The sequence below is a fragment of the Bombina bombina genome, chromosome 9, assembly GCF_027579735.1.
Source record: "Bombina bombina isolate aBomBom1 chromosome 9, aBomBom1.pri, whole genome shotgun sequence".
NCBI lineage: Eukaryota > Metazoa > Chordata > Amphibia > Anura > Bombinatoridae > Bombina > Bombina bombina.
The window spans coordinates 246,455,307-246,479,281 of NC_069507.1; the positions used below are offsets into that span (position 1 = coordinate 246,455,307).

The window sequence follows — 23,975 nt, forward strand, 5'->3', positions numbered from 1 at the left end:
TCCCCTCATTGTTTGATCCCCGGCAGACTGCCCCCCTTACCCTGTCTGGCATCTGGCTGACAATAGACAAGTGAAGGGACAAGTTGCAGCCTTTGTTCTGCCCCCAGTGTCTGTGCCCCCCTGCCCCAGAACTTACTTTTGCTTTCTCTCTCCAGCTGCTCCAGGTACCTGGCAGCCTCCAGCAGAACCTGAACATTGTCCAGGAAGGTGTTAATGTTGTGCATGGGGTCCCCCTGAGTATTTAGCAAGTCAGTAAAGGGGCACCTGGGCACTATGGGGGTTCCTGGGCATGTGTCCATGAGATCCTCATCAGATGTGAGCTCCTTCCTGAGTCTTCCTTTCCTGACCATGGCTGTGAGTGTTTTGCTGGGCTCTGGGGTCTTCAGGGGTCTGTAAACTCTTTAATCTGATGCTGGAGAATCAATGGGGCAGTGTGAGCTGGGCGGATTCCGCGCAGGTCCTAGCGCCGCCCTCTCAGTGTTCTCTACTGAGTGAGGAGGGACCAGTTGCCGCCTTAGAACTGGTTTAGCCGCCTGATGGCAGGGGAGGTTGGACCAGCAGCAGTTACACCTAGCAACTCTCACTGGGGATGCAATTAAAGCAATCAGCCATGCAACATCTAGTGTGTCTTACTAAATCTCATGACACTCAGACACTGTCATAGAGAAGCACCAGAATAAAGTTTGTGCAGTTAAACATGTGACATGTAGTGGCTCAGCCTCATTGGGACAAAGGGACACTCATCATTAACCAGAAACTTCACTTGAATGTGTGTCCCATTCTTTAGAACTCTATTTGTTTTACCAATAACCTGAAGAAATGCTCCTGATTGGTTGTAAAAATACACTCATTGTAATTCATGTATTAAAGGGACATTAAATACCTCAAGATATTCATATAAATTGTTTAATTACATGTAGTAAAACAACTTTGCATTGTATTTATTTTGTTCTGCTTTCCTGTAATTGAATTCTGATTGTTTTACAATTCATGTTAAACATGGAGGTGCAGACACAGCTGTATTCCACACAGTCATTGGTTGCACACTCTAGTGAGCCATTTATAACCATTCCTAATTGGTCTCCGCACAGAAAGTAACCTAAGTTACAATATGGTGGCACTCACTGCTTTATTACCCTTATTTTTTCAATATCTAAACATCTAATGTAGTTTTAAAAACTACATTTACAAATTATTCTCAGGATAATCTTTGCTCTGAATAAATCATTCAAGCAATTATTTATTTTGTGTTTTATATCCATTTAAAGAGCACAGCTGAAACAAATACGCCCCATAACATTTGGTTGTTTATTATAATATACAGAACGTAAAGGGAAATAACATTGCAATCACAAAATGCTGTACTGTGTTTGAGCATTTTATTATTGCCCTATAGCTTGTGTGTAACTATGTGTTTAACTCATGCAAAGGGATGAAACACATAGTTAAAGTCAGCTCCAGAGCAGCAATGCAGTACTGGTTACATCTGGTGAACCAATGACAAAAGGCATATGTGGGTAGCTAGCTCCCAGTAGCGCATTGCTGCTACATATGCATTTTTACAAAGGAGAATGAAATAGATTTGGTAACAATTGGCAGCTCTGTCTGAGCTATGACTTTCCTGTGCCTTACACCCTCACATAAAACAGATGGATTGTATGGTGCTAACTATTCTACCCTTCTAGATTTGCCATATACAGGTAGCCCTCAGTTTACGCCGGGGTTAGGTTCCAGAAGGAATGGTTGTAAATTGAAACCGTTGTAAATTGAAACCCAGTTTATAATGTAAGTCAATGGGAAGTGAGGGAGTTAGGTTCCAGGCCACTCTCAAAATTGTCAGAAATAACACCTAATACATTATTTTAAAAGCTTTGAAATGAAGACTTTAAATGCTAAACAGCATTATAAACCTAATAAAATAATCACACAATACAGAATATATAATTAAACTAAGTTAAATGAACAAAAACATTTGCTAAACAGCATTATAAACCTAATAAAATAATCACACAACACAGACTTCACTTGCATTTTTCTGCAAACTGTTCTTTCTATGCATTCGAATCTGGACTGATTTATAGACAGGAAGATCTTGTTCCTTTTAAATCTGCTCGATAGCTCAAGTCTGGTTAAACTGATTAATTTCAGCTTGCTTGGCTTTGCTGCAACACAAGCGGACAGCTCCACCTACTGGCTATTTTAATAAATGCACTGCTTCTCAATGCTTTTCAATAGCAGTCACATGACTGGATAAAAAGGTTGTTATTCTGAAACGGTGTAAATTGAACCATTGTAAAACGAGGGCCACCTGTAACAATATGATATAAAATATACATTTTCAAAAACAAAATACTCAAGCACTAGACCGCGTTATTGTTTCACAAATTCTGATCTTTAAAAGGACATTTCAGTCAAAATTGAATGTATTTCAGTTTTTAATAGAAGCATTTTTATAATATACGTTTATCAAAATTGCTTCTACGTAAAGCTATAGCTGTTTCAAAAGTGTATTTAAGTATGCACCGTGTACCTGCATTTTAAACACAGCCTAAGGTGCTTGTATACCATCCTTTAATGACTCAATTTGTTGCTTACATGATACAAGCCCCACTGGTGCTCTGAGCAGCTGCAGTATTTAAAATGCTGGTGCACTGAGAATATCTGAATATGCTTCACATGCACCTGCAAAGAAAAATGCTAACACTAAAACAGTAATAACTTTTACTAGAAACATTTTTTACAAATGGATGTGCATTACAAATATCTTTAGATTCAAAGATGTTATTTATCTATGTGCATTTAAATTTTGCCTGGAAGGTCCCTTTAATTTTGACTTTTTTCTTCTTCTTTAAATGTAACTGAGTTTGTTATTGTGTCCCAAGGCTGTTCATTGCTGCATCTTCCTAGCATCAGACGGGACAACCCTGTAAGGTAATGTACAGTACTTATTATTAAATGTCAAGGATAGGCTTAGCTGGAATAGCGTGTTCCTGGTTTATGGTCATTGGGACAAATTAGACTTTTAAAACTTTTGTATAGTTCCTGGAAAACCTCTCTGGATCTGCTGCACAGAAGTGTCAGTGGCTAATACTGAATGTAGGGTGTGTACAAGAAGCTGTGCTTTTTTTTTAAAATATATTTATTTATTTGTGGCTACCAGAAAAAAGAAGCCATTACACTTGAACATGAAACTACACCACGCAGGGTGCAAACAAATATATAGCTTGAAAGGAAAAATATGATTAAATTGCATCATTCACAATGTACAGAGATATCAAATAATATAACCAAAATAAAGCTTTTTTGTTCTTTCTGCGTGGAGATATCATAAGAAAAAGAAACAAAAAAAATATATAATAAAACAGTCAATTCTTTTAGCTCTGGCAGCTCATTTTATCGTGAGCTTGGAAACAAAAACACAATCACACAACAAAAAAACAAACAAAATTTTTATATAAACAATGCCCCTCTAAGATTTTAAATTTAGTCTGCCCCTCTTCCTTTCACTGAGGGTCTCCTGCCATATCGATTGTCTACCAAAACTATTTCCTCACCTGACTTCTCCAGTATTTTCAATTGTTCTACCTATAACTCAGAACCCAATCTGCCGGAAAATCTCCTAATAATACCAAATCAAAAAACAATCAGTACTTAAAAATGGGTATAGAATTGTCTTTTGCACATCCTCTGGAAACGTTTTGATTATAGGTAACCATCCCAGTAAAAAATTTTTGCATTCTTTTTCGCTTGCATCCCAAAGATGGAAAGATTCGAATATAATTTGCGACTGGATTTCTTTAATAAAAAATGAGAACCCAGGCATCTTTTTGGCTTTCCAATTACTTAATATAAGTTGTTTAACAAGTAAGATAATTGTATTTATAATTTTACTTGATGGAACTGTCCTTTGACTAGAACGGACTAACAGAAAAATATCCTCAACTTTGAACTGTATGTTTGTTGAATACAATCTATTAATCCAGAAAATCACTTTCTTCCAGAATTGTTGAATCCTAGGACAATGCCAGAACATATGTAAAATATCTGCATTCATAAAGACACATCGCGGGCAAAAGAAATCTTGGCCCGTATACATTTTAGCCATTTTCCGGGCTGTACAGTAATAATTGTTAAGCAATTTCATATGGCCTTCTCTCCAGCTGATTGGAATACAGCATTTGTTTAATGTTTTACAGCTATCTTTTAATATATCATGATTTATGTTTGGAATCTTAGATATCCATTTTACACATAATTTTTCCATGAGAGAATCACTTTGTTTAGCGAGCATGATACTATATAGTAATGAGATAGAGGGGGGCTTGATATGAGCAATGACCATAATTGTTCTTAACTCCGACCATGCGACTGTCTCACCGCCATTCCATCCCCTAGAGGATATAAAATGATGCACTTGTAGATAGGGATAGAAATTATTGCTTGATAGGTCAAATCGAGCTTTCAAGATATCAAAAGAGATTATTTGTCGCTCTTCCGTTAAAAATTGCGATACTAACTTAAGATCTTTATTAAACCATTCTCTAAATACCTGCTGATTGTTTCCAGGAGGAAATTCGGGGTTGCCTATTAAAGGCAGATAGTCCGAAAAGGCGTAATGTAGACCTATAAGGGAACATATTTTTTGCCAAGCGAGAACTACGTTATTTACTGATATTAAACTTTTAACATTATGTAGTGTTTCTTTTGGTTGAGTATGTAATAGAGCTTTGAGAGAAAAGGGAGAGACTAGAGTATTCTCCATTTCTAATGTTTAAAACCAACTTGTTTCTATGAGCCAATCAAGCGCAATTTTGCCCAAAGCTGCACATGAAGCTGTGCTGCTGGAGAGTTTGTAAAATGAATCCTCAATAACGTTACCCAGTACTGCAGAGCTGGCAAGTCCCACTGGGAGATTATGTGACACACTATTTGAGATCTGTTCTCCAGATCACACTGTTCATTTTTCAAATTACACTATCATATGAAAAATCAGATTATGGAGCAACCATAGGTTACAAAGCAGCGGTTGTAAAACGCTGCTATTTATTAACCTCTTTATCACCTCAGAGCAGTGATGTGCAGTCACTAGAGGCAGGTGAGGCAGTGCTTCACCTCTCATATGGGCAAAAATATATTTTTTTTATTGGCTTTAAAAAAACAAATTGTAATTTTTTTTCCCCAGCATTTTTTTTTCTCACAGCTATATGTTGTGCAATGGAGAGGCACAAGCAGGTCTGCCCACCATTACACACCATGCTGCGCCACCTACTGGATGCAAGTGGTTAAGATCATTGCATGGCCCATAAGTGCTTTATTTGAGGCAGTCCTATTTGGGCTGAACCAATCCAGCGAGAGGCATTAGTAAGTGGAACATAGGGTTGGGGCTGGATGTTAAATCATATAAAACAAAACAAAAACGGAAAAAAACAACTTTCATATATTTTGTTGCTGTCCTGTGAACCTGCTAGCTTTGCTAAAGTGAAAAAGAGAGTTCTGTTCTTCCCCTCTAAGTGCAGTGGAATGTGCCACTGTCACTTCCTGAATCCTTACAGAGCAGGAAGAGAGAGGCACAGAGAGCACTGTTTCAGCCACATCTTATTAAAGTAAGATTTTACTGAAAGGGATTCTGTTAGTGAAAATGATAATTTAATGAATGTGGTTTAGTGTTTGTTTACTCTTTTACAGCAGGGTTGTTTTTGTATTTTGTTTACTCAAACTTTACACCCACTAACTTAGCAGCTTGCCTCTGTACTTCACACTAAATTATAGACTAATTTTCTGAACTCTGTAGCTCTGCTCTTTTATTACTTTAAAATGCAGTGGTCCCCCCCCCCTTGTGTGTGTGTGTGTCTCTATCCATCTCTCTCCTTATGTGTTGTTCTCCCCCATGGTCTCTTTCTCTCTCTGTCTCTCTTCCTCCCCCTCTGACTCTCATCCCTTATGTAATGAAAGAATCTATAAGCATAATTTGCAGCATTAAAGTAAAAAGTATGTTTTAAACATATTTTAATGGGCATGGATTTCTAGATCTCATAATCAGAGCAAGCATTGTGTTATCTGGCAAGAGTTTCTGTTACAATCCTTTTAGACTAAAATCAGATGTTTACTAAGTTGACCAGTTTTCCAAGACACCATTTAAAGGGACATGAAACCTATATGCAAATTTAAATAACTTTCCAATTTACATCTAATATCTAATTTTCTTCATTCTTTTGATGTCCTTTGTTGAAAATCATATCTAAATATGGTCAGTAGCTGCTGATTGGTGGCTGCACATAGATACCTCATGTGATTGGCTCACCCATGTGCATTGCTATTTCTTCAACAAAGGATATCTAAAGAATGAAGGCGTATCCTAGCCACTACCTCACCAGCCTCTGACGTCACTGCCTCAGAGGTGTAGAGGTTAATCCATCTGGTGTGAATGACAACTCTGCTCTCACTTGATTGGTTGCATTAGGTCAAGGGGCAGGGCTGCAAATCATTAGGCATAAATTCTGCTACCAGATGCTTCCTCACTGAATGTTAATGCAGGAGGACAGGTTCCCTGCCTTGTACACCCTGACTTTTATAAATGGGGCTCTAACTATTTCGAAAGGAACAGGAAACCCCAAAATTGTATTCATGATTTGGATAAAACATACAATTGTAAACATCTTTCAATTTTACTTTTATTATAAAATATGCTTAATTCTCTTGTTATCCTTTGCTGAAGGAACAGCATTGCACTACTGGCAGCTAGATGAACATATCAAGTTAGCCAATCACAAGAGACAAATGTGTGCAGGCACCAATCAGTAGCTAGCTCCCACTAGTTTAGGATCTGTGCATATTCATTTTTTAACAATGGATACCACGAGAACAAAGCCCATTTGGAAATAGAAGTGATATTATAAGTGTCTTAAAATTATATGTTCTATCTGATTCAAGTTTAATTTTGACTTTCCTTGATCACCCAGACATCTGCAATGAGTTTACATTTGTCAAATCTAACATGTAACGTGGTTCTGTTGTATTAACAACACATACATTTTAACAGGATACTTAAATAACCTTAGAGAAACTAGCATCTCTATACAGACCCTCTATATTTTTATACTCAGATCATTTGTAGACATGTGCAAATGTTGTCCAAACGAATGTAAAAATTACTTTAAAGAAAACAAATATATATTAACGAAATTCATTAATATATATTTATTTCCTTTTAATTTGCTTTAAAGGGTAAAATACGTACCTATAGCGCGCTGGGGAGCTGCGCTAATCCTGACCCGTCTTCACAGAGCCCAGGGCCACACTAGTAGGAGGCTTAGCGCGGCGCATCGCAAAACCTGTGCTAAAGGGCCCTGGGCTCTGTGAAGAAGTGTCAGGATTAGCGCAGATCCCCCAGCGCGCTATAGGTCAGTATAAAACTACAGGTGACACTTTTTTACCTGCAGTGAAGGAATGAAAACCAATGTAAATTTTAACAAATATTTAGTATTAACTTAGTTGAAAACTATATAGTGCGGCCAACGAATATTCTGAAAAACAATTTTTCTTCAGAATATTTGTTACAAATGATTCAAGTCTACAAATTTGGTATATTTATCACAGTACAATAAATTATTATATACAATGTTTAATATCTAACAACATTTTATTTGCAATATAATTCATTTTTAACAATGACACTTTGTAGATTTGTATGACATTTTTTAACTATTAAAGGGACACTGAACCCACATATTTTCTTTTGTGATTCAGATAGAGCATGCAATTTTAAGCAACTTTCTAATTTACTCCTATTATCAATTTTTCTTTTTCTTCTTGCTATCTTTATTTGAAAAAGAAGGCATCTTTTTTTGGTTCAGAACTATGGACAGCACTTTTTTATTGGTGGATGAATTTATCCACCAATCAGCAACGACAACCCAGGTTGTTCACCAAAAATGGGCTGGCATCTAAACTTACTACATTCCTGCATTTCAAATAAAGATACCAAGAGAATGAAGAAATTTTAGGAGTAAATTAGAAAGTTGCTTAAAATTTAACGCTCTATCTGAATCACAAAATAAAAAATTTGGGTTCAGTGTCCCTTTAAGAGTACAAATTACTTTTTTTTTATGTCAAAAGTTTGATAATGAAAGGTTTATTTACTAATTAAGAAAAAGGGATTTAGGTTTTCTTGGATCATGTCATTCTAAAAATAGTGAGCAATAGGATAAAAATAATATTTTATGAAAAACAAATCATCCATTAAGACTCAAATATAAAAAAGGAGGGGAAAGCAAGTTGTATATTAGATTTGTTCGGTGACATCACCAGACATGCAAATTATAGCACAATATGAATTTCTTTACACATTTGCTACACCTATATATGCAGCATGGAATCTGTTTTTATTTATAACTGACATATATACCTATATTTTTTCAGTCCTAGTTATACATTTTCTATATTCCTTTGTGCATGGTGTCAGAACATGACTCCAAGGCTTGATTTACTTCGCACTGCTGATTAAACACTTTTTGGCTGTTCAGCCATTTTGTGGTGTCACAATTAAAGGGATATTTAAAGGGACACTCAAGTCAAAATTAAACCTTCATTATTCATATAGAGCATGCAGTTTTAAACAACTTTCCTATTTACTTCCATTAACAAAATGTGCAGTCTTTTTATATTTAAACTTTTTGAGTCACCAGCTCCTACTGAACATGTGCAATAATTCACAGAATAAGTGTGTATGCATTTGTGATTGGCTGATGGCTGTCACATGGTATGTGTATGCATTTGTGATTGGCTGATGGCTGTCACATGGTACAGGGAGAGTGGAAATAGACATAACTTTGAAAATTGTCAGAAAAAAAATCTACTACTCATGTGAAGTTCAGACTAAGGGCTATTGCATTGTCTCGTTATCTTGCATTTGTTGATTATGCAAATCTACTGTGTTGACTGGTCCTTTAACTCAGAATTAAATCCCCATGAAAATATTTAGCCTCCAGAGAGGCTAAATGGTCCCTTATATTTCACATTGAATGGTTAGTAAAAAGCAGAAGCAAATTTACATCTGTCCTTAAAAGGGGCCACACACTCCTCATTACAATGAATGCATCCCTGCACTGCTTTAGGCTTGCAAACCCTTGTAAAAAAATTTTTTTAAAAAGACAGTGCTAGTTTTTTATATATTTATTTTGTTTGAACATCTTTTCTGTAATTGCTGATACATGCTATCCATGTATGTTCTTCTGTAACTTTTCAAAAAGCCTATTATCTCGGTTGCAGAGGCCAATAAGGGATAGGTTCGGTATACATGAGCTGCTACAGAGATCAAACAATGACTGTGTAATGTAGTAGTATAAGGCTTAGGAAGTCCGCAGTGTGCACTTACAATGTGAAGTTGTATGAACCAATAATATACCTCTCTGCTATAAGTAACCCATAGGCAGCTGCCTAAATCAAGCCTGGACACCACCATGCCACATAGGAACCTGGAAAGGCCATGTCATTATTTTTTACTAATAGGAAAATATGTCTAAAAGCACTGATAAATAATATAACAACACACTTCTCAGTAATATGCTGTGCTTTATTTGGTACCCAAAAACATACATTGCTCCAATGATACAAAACAGTTTATATAAGTTTAAAACTCCATGGATTTATTGGAGTTTGGGGTATCTGATGTGTTTTCATTATCCAAAGGGATTAGACAATGTATAGAAAAATTAAAGACTACGCTGTAAACTTGGTTTTGCTATTTCAGAACAGCCCAGAAAGGCATCCTTTGAAATATTCCTGAGCATGAGTAACTATCTTGTTAGCTGTGGCAATCAGATCCCAAAAATAAATGCTGTAGCCCTGTTCTGAATATTCATTGTATAGCATCTTGCAGGGTCTAATAAACTACAGTGTGTGCTCCAGTTTGCTGGAGTTTCTCATAAAAAGCATTTTTTTTGTTCTGTACTTTGGACCATACAAGTGAAATAAAGGTCCTTATTTATGCTGGAGATATTCTTTATATTTGTATTTGTGGAAGTAGCTGATTCCTACCTCTGTTCTTGATGATCAATGACTCGGTGCTGTTGCCCATATTTTTGAAAATTAGCATTATCCAGAGATAAAACATGTAGGGTTAGTAAACCAAAACGTTACATGTTGTAATGCTTTAGAACATACACATTTTGCATCAGAATGCCCCTTTAAGTACAATTATGTTTAAGATTTATCTTTAGGCAATATAAGCAGCTGCCTATAGTTACCATCACTTAATTGGACCCCTTTAGGATCTACAGATTATTAGTCATATGTCAAATCGGGCAGCGCTTGGGGATTTTATTTGTTACTTCTTAAATAGATGTGCGTCACTGGGCACTAGATGAAGTAACTGCTGGGGTGGTATTGCCCATGGGCACTAGATGAAGTAACTGCTGAGGTGGTATTGCCCATGGGCACTAGATGAAGTAACTGCTGAGGTGGTATTGCCCATGGGCACTAGATGAAGTAACTGCTGGGGTGGTATTGCCCATGGGCACTAGATGAAGTAACTGCTGGGGTGGTATTGCCCATGGGCACTAGATGAAGTAACTGCTGGGGTGGTATTGCCCATGGGCACTAGATGAAGTAACTGCTGGGGTGGTATTGCCCATGGGCACTAGATGAAGTAACTGCTGGGGTGGTATTGCCTATGGGCACTAGATGAAGTAACTGCTGGGGTGGTATTGCCCATGGGCACTAGATGAAGTAACTGCTGGGGTGGTATTGCCCATGGGCACTAGATGAAGTAACTGCTGGGGTGGTATTGCCCATGGGCACTAGATGATGTATCTGCTGGGGTGGTATTGCCCATGGGCACTAGATGAAGTAACTGCTGGGGTGGTATTGCCCATGGGCACTAGATGAAGTAACTGCTGGGGTGGTATTGCCCATGGGCACTAGATGAAGTAACTGCTGGGGTGGTATTGCCCATGGGCACTAGATGATGTAACTGCTGGGGTGGTATTGCCCATGGGCACTAGATGAAGTAACTGCTGGGGTGGTATTGCCCATAGGCACTAGATGAAGTAACTGCTGGGGTGGTATTGCCCATGGGCACTAGATATGTTCTCCCTATTTTTTTTAGTAAAATGTATGTGGACATTTAATACATTCTCTGTTGGGCAACATAACTACACAAAACCTATTCAGAATTAAAAAGCTCAGAAAATCATTCTAGTTTGCACCAAATAGTCTATCCTTATTTGCCAGTAGTTTGGCAGGCATTTATGCTAATTTATTATGCACATCTTCTAACAAGTTAAATGACAATAAAAGATAGCTAATTTTTTATAAAGTATACTTCATTTACAAATGTGTTGTAAGGTCACAGGGCAGCATCCCATAAAGGAATATAGATATTTAAAATGACCATAAAAAGTACTAATAGAATTATTGCTGCCTAACTTTCTCAACTCCAGTCCTGAAGTACCCCTAACAGGCCAGATTATCATGATATCTGAACCAGAGCACAGGTGAAACAATCAGCTGATCAGTAACCATGGTTACTAACCTGATCTCACCCATCAGCTGATTATTTCATCTGGTTCAGATAGCATGAAAATCTGGAGTTTAAAAACACTGACCTAACTAACAAGAGAAGTTAAAGGGACACTCAATCAAAATTAAACTTTCAGTATCCAGATAGAGCATGCCATTTTAAAAAACTTTCAAATTTACTTCCATTAAAAAAATGTGCACAGTGTTTTTATATTTAAACTTTTTGAGTCAACTTCTCCTACTGAGCATTTGTTAGAATAAGTGTGTATGCATTTGTGAATGGCTGATGGTTGTCACATGGTACGTGTATGCATTGGTGATTGGCTGATGGCTGTCACATGGTACGTGTATGCATTTGTGAATGGCTGATGGTTGTCACATGGTACGTGTATGCATTGGTGATGGGCTGATGGCTGTCACATGGTACAGGGGGAGTGTAAAGAGACATAACATTTTACATTTTTTAGAAAAAAAACAAACACTTTTTAAGTTCAGACTAAGTGCTATTGCATTGTCTTGTTCTGTTGCATTTGTTGATTGTGTAAATCTTCTGTGTTGACTGGTCCTTTAAAAACCCTTTTTTCTTTCAATCTGCGGTTAATGCTGTTGGTGTAAAACTGCACATCTGAGGTCTGAAGCTTATTCATTTGTACCTCTCTTTGTGTTAAGTCAGGCACACAGTGACACAAACATCCTGGTGCAATGTAATAACTTTACTGAAAAAATGCACAGTAATACATTGGGAAATATTTATAGACGGGATGTTGGTAGCACTTCACTGTCATGGCTATGGACAAAAATACAAAAATACACTCACAAACATACACACACATAAACACATACACACACGCATACACACACACATAAACACCACACACAACTCACACACCACAAACACATACACACACACATAAACACCACACACAACACACACACCACAAACACATACACACACACATAAACACCACACACAACACACACAACACAAACACATACACACACGCATGCACACACACATAAACACCACACACACACACAACTCACACACCACAAACACATACACACACACATAAACACCACACACAACACACACACACCACAAACACATACACACACACGCATACACACACACATAAACACCACACACACACAACTCACACACCACAAACACATACACACACATAAACACCACACACAACACACACACCACAAACACATACACACACACATACACACAGACATAAACACCACACACAACACACACACCACAAACACATACACACACACATACACACACACATAAACACCACACACAACACACACACACCACAAACACATACACACACGCATACACACACACATAAACACCACACACACCACAAACACATACACACACGCATACACACACACATAAACACCACACACAACACACACACCACAAACACATACACACAAGCATACACACACACATAAACACCAAACACAACACACTCACCACAAACACATACACACACGCATACACACACATAAACACCACACACACCACACTCACCACAAACACATACACACACACATAAACACCACACACAACACACTCACCACAAACACATACACACACACATACACACAGACATAAACACCACACACACACACAACTCACACAAAAAGCCTCTATCTAGCGAAGTTAATAGATGAGCGAGAGCACTAAATAGTGCCCCACTCATCATCTAGCCCATAAGGTTTAACACAACAAAAAACAATCTGAGAATAATATACTATATATAATATATAATAGAATATTTAAATATTGATATATAAGCGAAAAGGATTTGTTTCTATAAAATACTTTAAATCCTATAAAGTTATTGGTGCCATCATTTTAGAACTACTTTTCTCCCTTATTTATCTCTTCTGCTGAGGACAGTTAGAGATATATATATATAACTAGGAATATAAGAGAGACGGTGCAAACAAGACTGTTTTATAAATGTAACAGACAATGATAAAACATCTACATAGTTAGAGAACCTAAATTCCTGCTAAATCACAATATAAACTGCTTCGTGTTCTTAACGTGTCAAACCCAGAGGGCGGTGATCAATGGTTTTCTTGTAATTGAGTTTAGAAACTGTGAATTAAAATCTCAGATAATCTCTTACACATTCCAGTGTTTTTTTAGCAATCTAGTTTTGCCAGCACCACACTGCTTAGCAAGCATGGGACACAATGTCTTATAACAATGGCTAATTGTGCGTTCACTTTTTTTTACACTTGTGCAGTGAGTTGAACCCTGAAACAAGTGGTTTTTTATATCTATTTCCCACAAGAGTCAGAAGAACGCACTCCAAACTTCAGAAGCATAAACCTGCTTTATTGTCTTCAAGGAGGAACGCTTAATCAGTGCAGGAGCTCATATATGTACTTTCCCCTAACTGGCCTCAGCAGAGGAGATAAGAGGCTTTAAAGTGTGAAACAGTGCACCATTCAAATATGTTAAATCAAACTAAATATAAAAAGAAAGAGATTATGTTAAAAAAACAGTGAAAAATGTACCTGTTTTCTTGCAAATTGAGCATGTAGACATACTTAGTGTAGCTCCTGCGTACAGCTAGATACGTGAGTAGACATGTTGGTAACTTCAGTTGCCTTCTGCCAATTCTGACCATGGGTAGAACCCAACTCTCTGTCTCTCTAGCTTTCAATGAATTGCAAATCAGTTCATGTTACTCTAGAAGATTAATGACATCAAGCTAGATATACCTTCCTGTAGATACCCCCCTTTGTGAGGCTGTGACAGGGAGTAATGAACTCTGCACAAATTAAGTGAAAATAAAAGGGAAAATCCTTCGTAAAGGAAAAAGTCTAATCAAAATTAAACTTTCATGATTCGGATAGGGCATGCACTTTTAAACAACTTTCCAATTTACTTTTATCATCAAATGTCCTCTGTTCTCTTGGTATTCTTTGTTAAATGCTAAACCTAGGTAGGCTCATATGCTAATTTCTAAGACCTTGAGGCTGCCTCTTATCTCAGTGCATTCTGACATTTTTTCACAGCTAGACAGTGCTATTTCATGTGAGCCATATAAATAACCGTGCTTTCTCCCATGGAGTTATTTATGAGTCAGCATTAATTGGCTAAAATTCAAGTCTGTTAAAAGAACTGAGATAAGGGGGCTGTCTTTAGAGGCTTAGATGCAAGGTAATCACAGTGGTAAAAAGTATATTCATATGCAAAACTGGGGAATGGGTAATAAAGGGATTATCTATTTTTTAAACAATACAAATTCTGGAGTAGAATGTCCTTTTAAATTATGAACAATACATATTTAAATGTTTTCTATTAAGCACTAGACACTGCTAAGTGTTTTTTTTTATTACAACAATGAAACAGACTGGACTGCAAAACAAAGCAAATGCTGCTAACAAAATTACAGTTTATGATTTCAAGGTATTTATTTTGGATTGAAACCTTTTGATGTGCAGTGGTTAATTGATTTTCCATACTATCTATATAAAATAAACGTATGCCCATTTTAGCTACATTTCCATTCCTGGAAAGATAACAATGCATAACCATTTTTCAAGTCCTTAACAAAATCCTGGAAACCATCTTTAGTAGTAAATTTGCATTATTCAATGATAAGTAAAAATTACCATTTGTTTGGAACCTTGTACTGCTTTTAAGAATCTAATGGATAGGAAAATTGATACAGGTCTCAATATTGTATAAATTAATCTATACCTTCTATAGCTACCAGCATATAGTGTGATAATGTTAATGTTTTTTGGTTCGCATAACTCTCTTTTCAAACAAAACCTTGATGTACTTTATGTCTTGGACTTCAGGAGATAGAGATGTTTATGATAACTATAGCTTCACACTTGAGTTAGATCCAAATTCTGGTGTACTGTATCTTCACCACATACACATATTTACATCTGTAAATTTTAGTAACATTTTATTGTAGTTTTTCTTTAATGGCCTTTGTCGTTCATATCCTGACAGCCATGTTGACATGAGTCAGACTATGGAATTTAAATCAGTCATATCAGAACAATTATATTGTGATTAAGGTTCTATCCGACAGTCTAGCGAAGTCTACAAAGTGACTATTTTCTAAACAAGGAGACTCTTCTTTAGAATGGGTCTATATCACATTGTGCTCAGAGTTCCTTCAAAATCAGAGAATTTTTACAAATATGAAACTGGTACCAGATCTTCACTGGACCAACACCCAAAGATTGTATAGCTGTAGCTGGCCTAGATGACACTGAAATGGACATGAAACCCCATTTTTTTAAAATTTATTTTTATGAATCAGCTTACAGCTATAAACAACTTTCCAATTTACTTCTATTGTCAAATGTGCTTCATTCTCTTTGGTGTCCTTTGTTGAAGGAGCAGCTAAGCACCACTGGGAACTAACTGAACACATCTGGTCATCCAATGACAAGAGACATATATGTGCATCCACCAATCAGCAGCTACCTCCGAGTAGTGCATTGCTGCTCCTGAGCCTACCTGAGTATGCTTTTCAACAAAGCATAGCAAGAGAAAAAAGCAAATTAGATAATAGAAGTAAATTGGAAAGCTGTTTAAAAGTGTATGTTCTGTCTGAATCATTAAAGTTTAATTTTGACTTTAAAGGAAAATGCCTTAGCATATGTTGCTTACAAACTAACAATATGGTGTAAAAGACTGGTTGTGCGCTGTCTCTACCACTTAAGACATACATTTTTAAATATGTACTAAACTAATTAATTTAAAGCTATATCAGACATTAAATCATTTTGACTTTTTTAAAGCCTGACATAAGGACAGGTGTGAGTGCACCTGTTGGTCTAGGTTTCTATAGCATCATTTTGGCATTGCCCTCTGTTCTTTTATATATTCTCAGCGATTTGCTGGGAGATACTGCACTGTGTCATAATCATGTGCTAGTTTGTGTTGGTGTTAGTGAATGTGGAACTTAGTGATCATGTGCTAGTTTGTGTTGGTGTTAGTGAATGTGGAACTTAGTGATCATGTGCTAGTTTGTGTTGGTGTTAGTGAATGTGGAACTTAGTGATCATGTGCTAGTTTGTGTTGGTGTTAGTGAATGTGGAACTTAGTGATCATGTGCTAGTTTGTGTTGGTGTTAGTGAATGTGGAACTTAGTGATCATGTGCTAGTTTGTGTTGGTGTTAGTGAATGTGGAACTTAGTGATCATGTGCTAGTTTTTGTTGGTGTTAGTGAATGTGGAACTTAGTGACCATGTGCTAGTTTGTGTTGGTGTTAGTGAATGTGGAACTTAGTGATCATGTGCTAGTTTTTGTTGGTGTTAGTGAATGTGGAACTTAGTGATCATGTGCTAGTTTGTGTTGGTGTTAGTGAATGTGGAACTTAGTGATCATGTGCTAGTTTGTGTTGGTGTTAGTGAATGTGGAACTTAGTGATCATGTGCTAGTTTGTGTTGGTGTTAGTGAATGTGGAACTTAGTGATCATGTGCTAGTTTGTGTTGGTGTTAGTGAATGTGGAACTTAGTGATCATGTGCTAGTTTGTGTTGGTGTTAGTGAATGTGGAACTTAGTGATCATGTGCTAGTTTTTGTTGGTGTTAGTGAATGTGGAACTTAGTGATCATGTGCTAGTTTGTGTTGGTGTTAGTGAATGTGGAACTTAGTGATCATGTGCTAGTTTTTGTTGGTGTTAGTGAATGTGGAACTTAGTGATCATGTGCTAGTTTGTGTTGGTGTTAGTGAATGTGGAACTTAGTGATCATGTGCTAGTTTACAAATCTCTTCATCACTGATCAGACAGACAGGTTTACAAACTGGAAATGACAGGCTTCATATTCCAGTAACTGTTTGGTTTAGAACAAATAGCTGATACAATGAATATAAAGGGTGTCATGCGCTTTAGAAATAACTTAAAGGGAAATGAAACCCACATTTTTTCTTTCATGATTCAGATAGAGAATACAATTTTAAATAACTTCCTAATTTACTTCTATTATCTAGTTTGTTTCATTCTCTTGGTATCATTTGTTGAAGGAGCAGCAGTGAACCAATGGTTTCTAACTGAACACATGGGTGAGCAAATGAAAATCAGTATATATATTCAGCCACCAATCAGCAGCTAGAATCTAGGTTCTCTGCTGCTCCTGAGTTTGCCTAGATAAACCTTTCAGCAAAGGATAACAAGAGAAGGAAGCAAATTAAATAATAGAAGTAAATTGGAGAGTTGTTTAAATTGAATTTGCGATCTGATTCATGAAAGAAAAAAATTTGGGTTTCATGTCCCTTTAACTTGAATTAGGCTGATGTGTCCTTACAACAGTGCGCTGTGTACAAAACCCTATTAGTGGTTGTCGTGTGGGTTCCATACTAGCCTTTGAAGTGGTATGTGGTTTATATCGTGCATTTTAAACCACGTCAGCAGTCTGATGAAGGGGTAACTCAAGAAGCCAATGCCAGGGGGACTAATAGCACCATTTATTTTGTCCGGATCGGTTTCTCGAAATTTTTTCTTTTTCTTTTAGTGTTTAAAGAAGGAGCACATTTTTAGTCTAGTAAGAAATATTGAGCCAGATTACAAGAGGAGCAGTATTTAATACTCCCACTTGAGCGCTAACTGCGCTAGAAGTAATCTTTTTGCGCATGCCAGGTAGTGCTCATGTTACAAGTCAAAAGTAAACTGTTTTTGGTCTCGCAGTAACCCAGACTTAGAATATCGCATGCGTGATATTCCCTAATCGAAGTCAATGAGCAAAAAAAGTAGAAGAAAAACCTAACATCCTACTCTTGCGCAAACCCAATTGCATATTCTCAAGTGGCAGCGCTATTTCCTGCTATGTAACGCTCCAGACGCCTACCTAGGTATCTCTTCAACACAGAATATCATGGGAACTAAGTAAATTTGATAATAGAAATAAACTAGAATCTTTTTTTAAATTGTATGTTCTGTCTGAGTATATCTATCTATATAAGTATATATAGGTATAGATATATACAGATATATATATATATATATATATATAGGAATATCTATTTATAAATACTTAGAGAATATTCTGCTATGTGCAGAACATTGGAATGTAAAATATTTACAGTAAATACACAATATAACACTTTATTAAATATGAATATTGCATAAATATGCTTTTACATGTTTTCATCTACTTAACTGCAAAGGGGTCCAATGCACTTATATATCTATCTATATACAGTATGTGTACATATGTATTGATGTGTTTATATGTGTATATTGTCTGTACATAAAGACACATGCAAATACATATGAACACATATAAAGACATATATATATATATATAATATTTAGACATGCATATGTGTGTATGTCTATGTTAAAGCCATTTGCAGCCTTTTTTTTCTAATACCTGGGATCTCACATCTTTGATCCCTTATAATTTTTTTTAAAATATTTTTTTGAATTATTTTTATTAGATGGTGTTATTATGAGTGTAACTGTACTTTTTAAATGTATTAATTAATTAATCTTAACCAGAGGACACGCTACCCTGATGAGCGTTAACTTCAATTGCGCCCAAGCGATCACGTTTACTTTTAACTTGTAACATTTTTCTGTAACCTGAGACTGTAAAAAAAAAATATTGTTATATGAGCAAACATCCTTATTGTAATATGAAATAGTGCTCCTTTAGTAAACAAATTAAATCATTGTAAATATAAAAAGAAACAGAGTGTTTTTAAAAAAGCAAACAACTTACTTGTTTTCTTGAAGAATGAGCACTTATAAATTCTCATTGTAGTCCCTGCCCTCAGGAAGATAAGAGAGGAGACTTAAAGGGATACTAAACCCAATTTTTTAGGATTACCCGGGTAAAGCTGACACTACCCCAGCGGCTGTGGGTAAAGCCGGATGTAAGATCATACATCAGGCTTTACCCGGGTAATCCTAGGATTACCAAAACACTCCTGGATAAAGCACATCTACACTATTATTTTTGCCTATGCTTGTGGAGGTTGAACCCCAAAGGCAGAGGCAAAAAACATAGTGAAGATGGGGAATTACAGCGCATCATATATATATTTGTGGCGGTGATTTGCAAGACGAAAATATTGCTGTGATAATCTTTTTCCAGAAGCTTTAGGTAATCCTAGGATTACCCGGGTAAAGCCTGATGTATGATATGTCAGTTTTACCTGGGTAATCCTAGAATTACCCAATATCTGACTTTACCTGCAACATATAAATATATATTTATGTATATAGATAGATAGAGAGATAGATCAATAGACCACAAGCTAATCACACTAAAAGACAATTCAACCCAATAAGGGAAAAAAGAAAGTAGAGGAAGGGGTTAAGAGGTTTACAGGCTTACAGTTTATTGGAGTGCCATAAAATATTAAACTGTGATGGAAAAAACAGACACAAATAAATCTGTGAAAATTCAAATATATACTTTATACAACAGCACGCGTATATATATTAAAGCCACTTCTATTCAGTATACTTTTGCACATACCACATAAGTAGGCTGACCATATTGCCGCTTTAAGAAGGAACACATATGAAAAATACATATGTGAGGGTTCTTATACAAAACCATTTCTTTAAAATGCCATGAAAATAGCCCTGACATATGTATTTTTCATATGTGTCCCTTTTTAAAGCGGCAATATGGTCAGCCTACACATAAATTATCTCTATAACACTATGACACAGTCTATCCCCAGCATATATGAGAACTCTCTTCTCCCTCCTGATCTATTTGCTCTTAGCATTGACCATACTTATCTGCTCTTTTCAAACAAAGGACTCTATGCACCTGTCTTCCTGCCCTAAGCCAATCATAATCTGTCACCACATTTCACCTGCAGTGAGGATCAAACCTATTCTGTGTCTGATGATTGTACTCGCCATCTGTCACTCAGGATTTCCAGTACAGGCCAATATGGATGTCTGTTTAAAGCATGTATATTTCATGAGAAAAACGGGGACAAGTTCTCTATAGAACCTACGATGTGACCCCAGAGCCACTAACCTGAATGTTACTTTATTGGCTAATGTAGATAAAAGAGAAAAGGGACAGGTGTAATATAATTTGTAATTTGTAATATTCAATGCTTTAGTAAGCCCGGCACTCTGTACCTTTACTGATAATCCAATGAATATATGACAGATACTTTGTGATGTTGGTTTAAGTAAATGTTTAATACAGTTTTTGATCTATAATTTTTCTGGTGTATTTTGAAACATTTCCCTTTGGGAAAATAAGTTCTCTACAAGGGCTTGATTCTCTACCACTCTCTGGTCTGGCGAGATATGCCTTCTCCACATAATGATGCTAATTAGTGATTGTTTTAACCATGCATCTCATTAGAGGGGGAGGGGGGTCAATAATATTCTCTATGTGAAAGAGAGACACTTACTTTACAATATAGTGCTCTGCAAAATAAGATGATGATTTCTCTCTGCGTTGGAGAGATTTTGAGAAACGCACCCAAGTGTGAGGTCATGCTCTCATACATTTATATATACAGTATATATATATATATATATATATATGAACAAATCCCAAAAATGTGCACTCAAAAGCTATAGATCAACATCTACTAGGCTGCAGGGCAAAGATGCAACAAAAATAAAAGCAAAATTGGAAGCACTTACTGGATTTTCAAAGCAAACTACAACAGTGCAGACATTTTGCATTTATTAAGTATATATATATGTGTGTGTGTGTGTAAATATATATATATATATATATATATATATATATATATATATATATATAGTAAATGTATGTATTTTCCATCAAAATGTGACAATATAAATAAGAAATCTGTATTGCAATGTTGTTTTATTTTTCTGAACTTAAAGTGAAAGTTGTACAAACGTTAGGATTTACTATTGAAACAAATAAAGGGGACTTTCATTCATGAGGTATAAGATAAGTATAAGATAATTCATGTAGAAAGCTCCTTTATTTGTTTCAACCGATCGCCATTCTCAGCTGCTCCAGCAGCCCACGGCTAAAAGAAATTTTTGCTAAGAGGTGACATTTTCACCTCTTAGCCAATAGCCGTGCGGTAAATCCAGCTCCCATGGGCGCCAAGCCGGATTTACTGCACGGCTATTGGCTAAGAGGTGAAAACGTCACCTCTTAGTAAAAAAATTTTTTAGCCGTGGGCTGCTGTAGCAGCTAAAAACGGCGATCTATTGAAACAAATAAAGGAGATTTCTACATGAAGTATCTTATACTTATCTTATACTTCATGAATGAAAGCCCCATTTATTTGTTTCAATAATCAATCCTAGCGTTTGTACAACACTAGGATTTACTTTCACTTTAAAATGACATAAAACCAAAATAATTCAGATAGAGCAACTTTCCTACTTTCAGATAAACAAAGTTTCTTTACTTCTATTATAAAACTTACTTAATTATCTTGGTATCCTTTATTGAAGGAGTATCAATGCACTACTGGGAGCTAGCTGAACACAATGACAAGAGGTATTTATGTGCAGCTACCAATCAATGGCTATAAGGTAATAAGAGATTTCCAGTTGTCCATAAACATATACTGAAGAGCATAAACCCTCCTTGTCTCTTTCTTAAATGACAATAAAATCACAGAGGCATTGCTTTGTCATTAGGACATCATGTCATACTATTTATAGACAGGGCATATATGGGACTGGCAGGAAGAGGTTTGTACTTGATGTTAAATGCGCTATATATCTTTTATTTTGTATCTATATGCTTTCCCATCTGCTCCACACCATAACACCAGACAGGTTCTCTTTCTGTGTAAAAATAAACTGATGTACCCAGGCAGAATAAGAAAAGGGATTTTTATTTTTATTAATACTTAGCCCTAGGTTTCTGTCTGCTGAAATATCAAATCATTTCCCCAGCCATCGCTTACTTAGCTTTTGTCAAATACCCACAATAAACCCATAACTAAAGTCCCATGTCCAGAACACTATTGGTCAAATAAATTGCCTCCTTTATCACTGGAACTGGAATATTATTTGCAACAATAGTGCACACAAAATACCACCTTTTGTTTTTGCATCTGAAATAAATACTGTTTTTAAAAGAACAGTAAAGTCCAAGCACATTCAGTATCTAGACAGAGGTGCAATTAAAAAAAAAAAAAGTTCCAAACCCAGGTAGTCTCATAGGAGTCTGGGAGTGTACTCGTTTCTTTACCTTTTATCTTTAGCAGTGCTGAGGTCTGGCCACAATCTATCGTTTAATCACTATTGGCATATTAATGGCTGCTGATGCACCGTTTTCTATGTCAATATAATCACAATCAGCAATTGTCATTATTTTTTGTTATTATTTCAGTAAAAATGGTCATGTGCCAGTCCTGTTTCACTGATCACAATCCAAATTCTTAATACTTAAAGGGACACTCCAGGCAAAATAAACTTTTATGTAGCAGACTTTGGTGGCGCTTCCCAAACAAATCGGTGCTGCAATTTCAGAGCATACTCACAAGATGGAGGTGAAAAATCAGCCTTTATTTAAAATCAACAGGACGTCATCAGATGCAGCTTTAGGGATCTTAGTAATACAAGCTCAACACGTTTCGGCTATTACAATAAAATAGCCTTTTTCAAGAGCAAAATAAAAGCAGTATGAGAAACAAGCTGTAATGGCCTAGCAATACAATCCTTTCAGTATATATAGCACTTCGCCCTGCCTACCCTCCTCATGACACACCCATCACCAGGTGTCATGAATCAAATTTACATCAGGGCTGCTTCCGTCCTTATCTGTTTGAAGACTACAGCATCGAAAACTACTCATTTGAGAACTTAAAGACAAATGAATCTGATTGGTCAAAATCATGTGTATGTTTTTATTGTAGTGAATGCTCTATGTTAATGATTATGTTGGAATCGTTTTAAGATTAGGGATTGAATTTACTGTCTTTAATGTGCAGTATTGATCTAAACTGTGCTAGATTGTAGAGGTTTATGTGTTCTCAGAGAGAGATTTTTAATATAGTAAAACTAGCTTTTTCACTTATTCGAACGTTAAATTAAGCGTATTCTTCTGAATCTCTTGATAAATATTAAAAATTGACTTTTTAACACTTAGGGGCTTATTTATCAAGTTCTGCATGAAGCTTGAGGCCCCTTGTTACCGGCAAGCTTGATAACAGAAGTTATCAAGAAGTTATGAAGCAGCAGTCTAAAGATCGCTGTTTCATAACTTGTCCGCCTGCTCTGAGGCGACGGACAGAAATCAACCCAATCGAATTCGATCTGGTTGATTGACACCCCCTGCTAGCGGCCAATTGGCCGCAAATCTGCAGGGGGCAGCATTGCACCAGCAGTTCACAAGAACTGCTGCTGCAATGATAAATGCCGACAATGTATGCTGTCGGTATTTATCGATGTGCAGTGGACATGATACGCTACTTCGTATCATGTCCGCTCGCACATTGCTAAATATGCCCCTCAGAATGG

At 36.4% G+C, this 23,975-nt stretch overlaps 1 protein-coding gene across 1 annotated transcript in view; it reads right to left on the bottom strand.

Annotated features, from left to right (window-relative positions):
* The window catches only part of MXI1 (MAX interactor 1, dimerization protein), an 86,603-nt gene extending 86,232 nt beyond the window's left edge, over positions 1–371 (bottom strand). The window contains exon 1 of the mRNA XM_053692756.1: positions 137–371. Within this exon, the coding sequence (XP_053548731.1) occupies positions 137–350 (214 nt within the window). The 5' untranslated portion in view covers positions 351–371. The remainder of the gene's footprint in view (positions 1–136) is intronic.
* Positions 372–23,975: the final 23,604 nt, after the last annotated feature.